At 41.8% G+C, this 9,386-nt stretch overlaps 1 protein-coding gene across 1 annotated transcript in view; it reads left to right on the forward strand.

The window, feature by feature from the left end:
• NIPAL2 (NIPA like domain containing 2) overlaps positions 1-8,813 on the forward strand; it is an 83,369-nt gene extending 74,556 nt beyond the window's left edge. Inside the window, exons 11-14 of the mRNA XM_045455835.1 lie at positions 1,195-1,283; positions 5,905-5,968; positions 7,144-7,238; positions 8,634-8,813. Coding sequence (XP_045311791.1) covers positions 1,195-1,283; positions 5,905-5,968; positions 7,144-7,216 — 226 coding nt within the window. The 3' untranslated portion in view covers positions 7,217-7,238; positions 8,634-8,813. The remainder of the gene's footprint in view (positions 1-1,194; positions 1,284-5,904; positions 5,969-7,143; positions 7,239-8,633) is intronic.
• The last annotated feature ends 573 nt before the right edge of the window (positions 8,814-9,386 follow it).

The following is a 9,386-nucleotide window of genomic DNA, read 5'->3' on the forward strand; positions in this document are numbered from 1 at the left end:
AGTATTCTGTTTATCCCAAAATGCTGTGCAAAAGCTCCATCCCGGAGCCAGCTGGGAAATCAGGGCCTAAACTCGGGAAGAGAGCCGTTCCCTCCATAGATGCTAGCAGCAAAGCCTAATAGTTCTGGGTCGGACATGGGCCTGTTGCAAGGAAGGTGGAGAGTGACTGGAGAAACCCAGTGTTTTGTCACTGTTTCATTTGTCATTTCCTTATGAGAGTGAGTGTGTTTCTAATGCTTGAGCCTTGCCACTTTGTTTCATCTCCCTTTCTTCTTCCGAATTCGTCAGCATGGCTATAACATCTTTTTGGAATTTGGTGATTAGCATCGTTATCTTTAAACTCAGCTTTATGAACTTAAGAGGCAGGTCCAACCCAAGGCACCCTGCATTCCCACCACCCTTGTCCCAGTCCCTGCCTCTTCCACACTGGTGCCCCGTGAATGCACTAGAACTGTAGAACTGGCCACCCATCAAAACCGCCTGAGGAGTGGTCTGTTTGTTCATAGATAGGTACATATACACACACACATATACATGCATGCATGTACACACACGTGTGCTCAGGCACACCTGGGATCTACCCACAAAGCATTTCTTTTTAATTGTGCTAGGACAGGACCTAAACGTCAGTGCTTTTTAAAATTGCTCAGTTGACGTCAATGACAGGGCAGCACGGCTTCACTGTGGGAACCTGAGTCGCGCTGGTGGCCAGAGTGCGAAACTGAGCTCCCCACATGTGCTGTGCAGCTGGAGCACGGAGCATTGTTTTTGAAACATTAAACATTCCTTTACTTCTCCATCTTCCTTCTTGGCATGTGGCATGTCAATGGATAGCTACACTATTCCCCAGATATGATATTTAACAGATTCTAGGGTCTATCCTAATGAATCAGCTCCAGTGTGATACTGGTCCAGCAGCTTGACTCACTTCCAACTCAAACTTCTGTGGCCTCAGAATATGATTAATTGCTTTTCATTGTTACTGTTGTTGATTTAAACAGACCATAAAACCTGACATCTGATCTCATACATCAGATGCATATAAGCTATGACTGCTGATTGGAAATGCCCTTTTACTGCACTTCCTTTCCCTTTGTAGTTGTAGCTTAAGGACATGCATTTCTTGAGGTTACTGTTAACTTGTTGCTGAACGTCTCTTAAAGCCAGAGCTTCAGTCAGTGCCTTCTGCTCTAGGTTCCTGAATCATGCCACGAAGCTCTACAACACAGCGATGGTGGTGCCCATTAACCATGTTTTCTTCACGACCAGTGCCATTATCGCAGGTGAGCTTGGGTTTTCTCTGCTCGGGTGATTCGACCCCCGCAAAAGCATAAATAAAGTTTCTCTCGGAGTAAACAAGACAGCCAAGGAATCTTCGGTTAAAAGGACCTATGTAGCTGGTATCATACCCTGCTCACCTCCACCCGGATCTGAATTTGCTCCATAACATCCTCGCAGACAGGTTATTCTGCTTTGTGGGAAGGCTTCCCAGTGCTCTCTGTCTCCCGAGACAGCTCAGTCCTGTTTTGGATCCCCCTAATTATTTGTTTGTTTGTTTTTTAATTTTTTTTTTTCAACGTTTATTTATTTTTGGGACAGAGAGAGACAGAGCATGAACGGGGGAGGGGCAGAGAGAGAGGGAGACACAGAATCAGAAACAGGCTCCAGGCTGTGAGCCATCAGCCCAGAGCCCGACGCGGGGCTCGAACTCACGGACCGCGAGATCGTGACCTGGCTGAAGTCGGACGCTTAACCGACTGCGCCACCCAGGCGCCCCCCCCCCCCCTAATTATTTGGAGCGCTCTAATTATTAGAAAGTGTTTCCTTATAGTGGGGTTGAAACTAGCCTCCCTGTAAATTCAAGACTCTCATCTTAGTTCTGCTTTCTGGAGTCTTCTCCTTGCCAGCCCTTCTTTTAAATTTTTTTTAATGTTTATTTTTGACAGAGAGAGAGAGAGAGAGAGAGAGAGAGAGAGAACACGAGCAGGGGAGGGGCAGAGAGAGAGGGAGACACAGAATCTGAAGCAGGCTCCAGGCCCTGAGCTGTCAGCACAGAGCCCGACACGGGGCTCGAACTCACAGACCGCGAGATCATGACCTAAGCCGAAGTCCAACTGAGCCACCCAGGCACCCCTCCTTGCCAGCCCTTCTGATAATCAAAGCAGCTGAAGGGTCCTCTTGTGTCTTGTGTCTTGTGCCAAACATTCCTCTTTCCATTAACTCCTCCTTCCTTGCCCCTTACCACTGATCACCTAGATCAAAGACTGGGGTCCAAAACGGAATCCAGTGTTCCAGGGAAAGGCAGGCAGATGAGAATAGAAGCTACTATCTTCACTGCTCTGGCCTCTATTTTTCTACTATTACAGTCCTTTTGTATTTATTGACAATTCAGAAACATATATATGTGAGACACAATAGCATTTTTTTTTAAAGCATAAATTTGACTTCACTCATATGAGGACTTTAAGATACAAGACAGATGAATATAAGGGAAGGGAAGCAAAAACAATATAAAAACAGTGAGGGAGACAAAAACGTAAGAGACTCTTAAATATGGAAAACAAACAGAGGGTTACTGGAGGGGTTGTGGGAGGAGGGGTGGGCTAAATGGGTAAGGGGCATGAAGGAATCTACTCCTGAAATCATCGTTGCACTGTATGCTAACTAACTTGGATGTAAATTTAAAAAATAAATTAAATTTAAAAAAAAAAGAAGAGATCAAAAAAAAAAAAAAAAAAGCATAAATTTGAAACTTGGTCCAAACCAAAATATAATAGATTCCAGTATATCACTCCTAAGGTTAGTACTGTTATGCCCTAGTTTATTGGCTTGTTGGATATATTTACTACCTTCTTATATTGGAAGTTCATTTCCCAAAGCAAAGTTTATGTATTTTGGAAGCAATTAGGGATTAAGTTTCCTAATTGACACACCTTTCTTATTTCATGGAAATGTGACTGCCAGTGGGCAGTTTTTAAAAGTAATCGATGCATTTTTTATTTCCCAAAACTGAACCTTACGTTTAAAGAGAAAGATCATATACCAAGACATCTGATTTTTTTTTTAGAATTTTATGCTTGCTGACAAAAGAAAGTATGAAAAGATGGCACATTAGTGTGCCCTAGAATTATTAGAAACAAAAATAATAGGGCCCCAAAAGAGGTACAGGCATGACATACAGCCTAATAGTTAATGTTGTAAAGACGTGTAAAAAATGTACTTCCCTTGAAAAGAACATTTCTGTAGTAGGACCAACAGGGCTGGAATCTCAATATTTAGCACGCCAAGTAATTGATGAGTCAGAGAGGCTGGAACTTTCTGGAAGTGATAATAGTTCATCTGCTATTACTGAAGTATGGAATGGAGATGAAGCTTCTTGACGAATTTTCCTTTTTTGCCCCCATCAAAAAGTCTAGCTTAAAATTACAATGTGATATCATATTTTGCCTACGAACTAGTGAAGTTTTTGTTTTGTTCTTTTTATTGCAATAACTAACGCCAAGAAGGCTGCAGTATTACTGGCACTCTCTGGAGTTGGGTAGCATGGCACTACCCTCCGAGAACTGGGTTTCATTGTCTTCATCAAGAGCCTTAAAAATGTTTCTAATCTTTGATCCTACCACTCAACAACAACAACAACAAAAATAACCCAATTTAAAAATGGGCAAAGGACTTGAACAGACATTTCTCCAAAGAAGATGTATGAATGACCAATAAGCACACGAGAAGATGCTCAACATCACTAATCATTAGGGAAATGTAAATCAAAACCACAAGGAGACACCACCTTTTACCCATTAGGATGGCTACTAGCAAAAAAGAAAAAAAAAAAAAAAAGAATTAACAAGTGTCAGTGAGGATGTGGAAAAATTTGAACTCTGTGCATTGTTGATGGGGATATAAAATGGAGTAGCCACTCTGGAAAACACTATTCCTCAAAAAACTAAACATAGAATTACCATACAGTCCAGAAATTCCACCTCTAGGTCCATATCCAAAAGAATTGAAAGCAGGGACTTGAGCAGATATTTGTATGCTTGGGTTATAGCAGCATTATTCACAACAGCCAAAAGGTGGAAGAAACTCAAATGTCCATCAACAGATGAGTGGAATAGTATGTCATACAATGAAATATTATTATCCAGCCTTAAAAAGGTAGGACATGCTGAGACATGCTACAACATGGATGAAACTTGAGGACATTATGAGATAAGCCAGTCACAAAAAGACAAATGCTGTAGGATCCCACCTATATTAGGTATCGGAGTAGTCAAACTTACAGGTACGGAAAGTAACATGGTGATTGCCAGAGGCTAGAGGAAGGGGAAATGGGGACTCGTCATATAATGGGTAGAGACTTCCAGTTTTGCAAGGTGAGAGGGGTCTGGACATCAGGTGTACAATAATGTGAATATACTTAACACAACTACAAACTTAAAAATGGTTACGATGGTGAACTTTCTGTCATTTGTATTTTACTATGGATTTTAAAAAAGATGTTTCTACTCTTTGAAGCAGAAATTCTGCGTTAAGCAGCAGTAACAAGGAAAATCCTGGGGTGCCTGAGTAGCTCAGTCAGTTCAGCAACCAACTCTTGATTTCAGCCCAGGTCATGGTCTCACAGTTTGTGAGATCGAGCCCTGCATCAGGCTCTGCACTGACAGCGTGGAACCTGCTTGGGATTCTCTCCACCCGCCTCTCCCTCCCCCCATCTGCACATGTGCAAGCTCTCTAAACAAATAAACAAACAAGCAAATTAACAAATAAATAAATGAAAAATCCTAAAACGCTGAGAAAAAAATACGTATGAAGAAGTTTATCACTAATTTTCTACAGCAAAAAAATTTCAAAACAGCTGAAAATGCCCTTAAAAAAATGAATATTATAGGGCAGTTACTTAGAATAACATGGAAACATTGAAATGATTACACAAAAGTGTGCAATAACATGGAAAAATGCTTCCAAACCTGCTCATCCATTCAACAGATATGCATCAGGACTGAACGTGGTTCCTTCCTGTACGAAGTTTATTCTCCAGGTGAGGAGATGGGCTTCTGAGAGCACTCCTTTCATATAGGGCTCTGTCTTGTTCATCGTGGTGTCTGTAGCACCCCGAACAGTAGCTGGCCCAAAGGACTCAGTAAATACTCGTTGGCTAACCAGCAAGGATAACACCGCACACACAAAAATCCAATTCCAAGTAATACATAATTTAAAGATGGCTTTAAGAAAAAAACAATTCTATGAAGGCTTTGGGACCTTAGACCAAGAAGAAATCCTTGAGACCAACAAGGAGAGAAGAAAAGTTCCTCATAGTAAACAACGCATCCAAGTTTTCCTTCCCCCAAAAGGGCGACCAGAAGAAAGAGAAGGGAGAGGGGGTTGACAGTGAGAAATGGGGCTGGGTGGAACGACTACGGTGCCCTCCAGTGGCTGAGTGCACACGGGGCATTGCCAAGAGTGACAGCCTGGGCGGCCAGCAACTGCCCTGAAGGGAATGCTGTGTCAGAGGCCCCAGAGTCCACGCAGGCTCTCAGGTCAGGCTTGCTGACCCCTGGCCTAAAACTGTAGGTAGGAAATGGCACTAGAGTTTTGTTTTCTTGCGTGTTCCAGTGGGCTAAATCCTAAACTGGGTAAGAAATTTCTATTTGCAAAAGTTATGTTAATTGTGTTGATTGTATAATAAGAATACATTACATTGAGCCTACGAATCTATGTTCTTTTTGAAATCACTGAAAATCTGAGTGTGGCTTGCAAATATTTTCAAACTAAGCTACTGGGTGTGCATTTTAAGGGTACCTATGCCTAGAAAAAATAATACATTAACATAATTTAAAAAACAGTGTGTAGCTTTTATATATATTCTTACCCTAAAATTAAGTTTGTCTTTCGTTCCCGTTATAGGTATCATATTTTATCAGGAATTCCTTGGTGCAGCTTTTCTTACCATATTTATATATATTTTTGGGTGAGTAAGTGTCTCAGAAGTAAGGAATGTGAAATCCTGTTACTTTTATGTAGGATTTTTGGCATTGTACCTCAGGTATAGAAAATTGGAAGGTAATATAAGAAAAATTAGTTTCCTGAGCTCTTAAAAGAAACATATTTTTCAATTTAACACCCTACACAGGGTGTTATATGACCCTACACAGGACTCCGTGTCTTTGACTTGGTGATTTGGGTATCTCTCTGAGGGTTCTAAAACTGGGGATGTTCAGTTCCAGCCAAAGTCTCAATAAATCCACTGGTTGTTGTAGCTACTCCATGACCTTTTTGTACTAAATCAGATTTACCTCACTCTTGGAAAATTCTAGGTTAGATCTCACTCAGGAACCACAGATGCCTCTGGGATTATCTAGAATAAAAAGGTCAAGTCTAGGACAGATTACTAGCTTTGGACCTATTAACATCGGATTGGTGGTACCCCTTCCTTGTATCTGGACGCCCATCATTCCCCCTTCCTGGAGATTTGGTGGGCATGATTGCTGACATTCTTGCAAACAGAGGGCAGAATGTTGACAGAATGTCACCGATGTCTAAGATCCTCTCTTGGCTCCAGCTGGCACTCCCTTAGCACTTTAGCTGTTTCTTGATCTGGTGTTCTGCATGACCATTGTTATGCAGACTTGAGCCCAGACTATTTTCAGTGTAGAAAACCATCTAGCTTGAAAATTCAATTTCATAAGATGCTTGGGCGAGCCTAAACTTCTAGGATCTGGAAACTATGACTATTCTTATGGCCAAGGACAATTAAATTTCTTAGAAAATTAAGAACTTTGTTTTTGTTTTTTTTTGTTTTTTTTTTTGTTTTTTTTTTGCTTGTGTTGCATGCCAGTAATGGGTCTGGGCATGCATGGATAGAAAATGAGACCTAGTGTCTACTCAAAGGGTTTAGAGCCTGATTTAGCCTCCAGATGGTAAAAACCTGGGGCAGAGATTTATTGGAAGCTGCCCAGGTCTTGGTTCTGGGGGAAAGTATTATTGGCTGCAGCAATTAAGACAAGTTCTAGAAGGCTTACCATGAAAAACAGGAAAAACAAAACCAACGGAATTTATGTCATCATGTAGAATATGGAGCTCGGTTATTTAACACCATGAGTTGTTTCAGTGTTCTTGTGTTCCTTATTAATATTACTCTTACAGGTGTTTTCTGTCATTCCTTGGTGTGTTTCTGATCACAAGAAATCGAGATAAGGAACATCTGCCACAGTCTTAAATTGATTTTGGAAATATTCCTGGTAAACTGTCTATTCTTTAATTTATGATGGAAAACTTTATCCATATAAATTAGTAGTCGCTGCTATTATTTGGGGTGTTAAAATTACTATAAAGCATAATTCTTATCCTTAAAAAATGTACATTTAGCGATGAAACCAGAAGTGATGTTTTAACTGTAAGTGTTAGTAATCATTTATTTGAATGTCAATTTCGCACAGAACACTGGGGATATAAAAGAACTGGCCCTGTTTTCTTGATTTGGGTGATGTCGCAAATTTCCTTTTTGGATTTCCTTAAACTGAAAAAGGGTGAGGGGTAGGAGTGGGGAATGGCTGCCAACAGCAGACCCCTGCTGCTTGGGGAGCCTTTGAAGGAACATCTAAGGGCAGGAGGTTGGGCTGCTAAGGAATATAGTTCCTGGAAAGACTGCAGTGGCCTCTGCACTGTGGGGCCAAAAGGGATGTTCTTCACTGTCACCTGAACATGAATAGCTTCTTCCCCTCCCCCACATTTGCCTTCATCCTGATCCACGTAACATGCACCGTCTTCCCAGTCCCCCACTCTCACTGGGAAATAACTTGCTTTAGTCACGTAGACAACAGAAGCAATGTTCAGAACAAAGCAAAGTTTGCTGTGTCCTCACCCCCTCTCCTGCCCACCCAGTATCTCCAGCTTTGCTAGGGATTTGGGGTGACCTACAGGTTTCTAGACGGAAGTAACGGTGATCTGACAGCTTCCTTTACCATTCTGTTAGGCCCAACCCTTCGAAGCAAAATTCATTAAAGCCTTCTCCCTATGACTGGGAAAATATGGCCCAAGAAGTTCTGTGTTCTCTTTCCCTCTTGAGTCCCCTGATCAGCTAAGAGCATTCAGGGCAAGAATTGGCATTCGCGGCAAGGGTGTGCATTATAAATGACGTGTATGGTTAGAAGTCCTTGGGTAGAAAATAAAGTTTTCATATTTTTAACCCGAGTTTTCATTTCACAAAGCCCCATACATAGGATCAGTAACAGCTTCCAGAATCTGCTATGAAAGTCTGTTTTCTCTGTTGTTATATACTTAGAACAAACATGGAAAAGGGGGAAGGACACCGGGCAGGAAGGTGTGGAGATGAGTGGATGCTTCATGTCCCCCCTGTGACTGATCCAACCTGGTTTCCATGCCCAGCACAGTAGGCCCTGTGCGGTGGGGAGACAGCTCTCTCCTGTGGACGGCGCGTGGTCACAGTCAAGGGACATGGAGTTCTGAGGCCTTTTCTTCCTGGTGTTTATCTCTTGTTTAGAGGGTGACCACATATTATAAAAAAAAAAAAAAAAGAGGAGGGGGATAAAATGTGGCTTGGAGAGAGGAGAAATTAGTAAGACTTATCCTTTTGTATGAGCACAAAAGATTTTCTGTGATTACTATCTCCACAGGGAAACAAACACTGGACAAAATACAACCAGATTCAAATGGCTTATCCTATGGAACTTTGCCTGATGGAAGTGACTCAACGAAGAGCCAAAGTGGAGAGAAGAAAGAGGTCTAAAATGCCGAGAGGGATGGCTTCTGGCCTGTTATTCGATATCACCTTTGAAAAAAAACTGCACGTGTTCCATTTGTGTCCACAGCTTTTCTGTGCTGACATGTGCTAGCTAGCATTACCGGTCCTTCACCGTGTCTCCATTTGTGCAGACAGCAGGGCCTTCCTAAGCCTTGACAGTCTCATGTCTTCATGGAATGTAATTTGAAGTGTTCCCCACACCCTGGACTTGCCCCTAGTGAACTTCTAACTGGCTAGATCTTAATTAGGGCCTGGCTACTCAAGCAGGACTGTCACACAAAAATGTGCGTTCACGATTTGGCTACAGAGCACATAGGCTCTTCCCACTCGACTTAGAGCGTCAGCTGCTTTGCTTTAAAGAGACATGTTAATCCCACAACCTCATTCTGGTACCAAAGGTTTGAGAACATTCATTTCTCCTACGACATCTTTTATGAGCCTCCCCCATAAAGATCTCACCTTTCTATTCCTACGTTAGAATGGTGAATCATCTTTCCTGAAAATGAGCCCTATTATAACCATCCTTTTATCTTTAAAATTAGAGTTTGTAAGTGGCATTCTGTGATGGCGTGTACCTTGGCTGGTGAATTTTTTCAGATTAAGAAAGGAGCCACCTCAGAATTAG

The sequence above is a fragment of the Leopardus geoffroyi genome, chromosome C3 (assembly GCF_018350155.1).
Source record: "Leopardus geoffroyi isolate Oge1 chromosome C3, O.geoffroyi_Oge1_pat1.0, whole genome shotgun sequence".
In the NCBI taxonomy this organism is placed as follows: Eukaryota; Metazoa; Chordata; class Mammalia; order Carnivora; family Felidae; genus Leopardus; species Leopardus geoffroyi.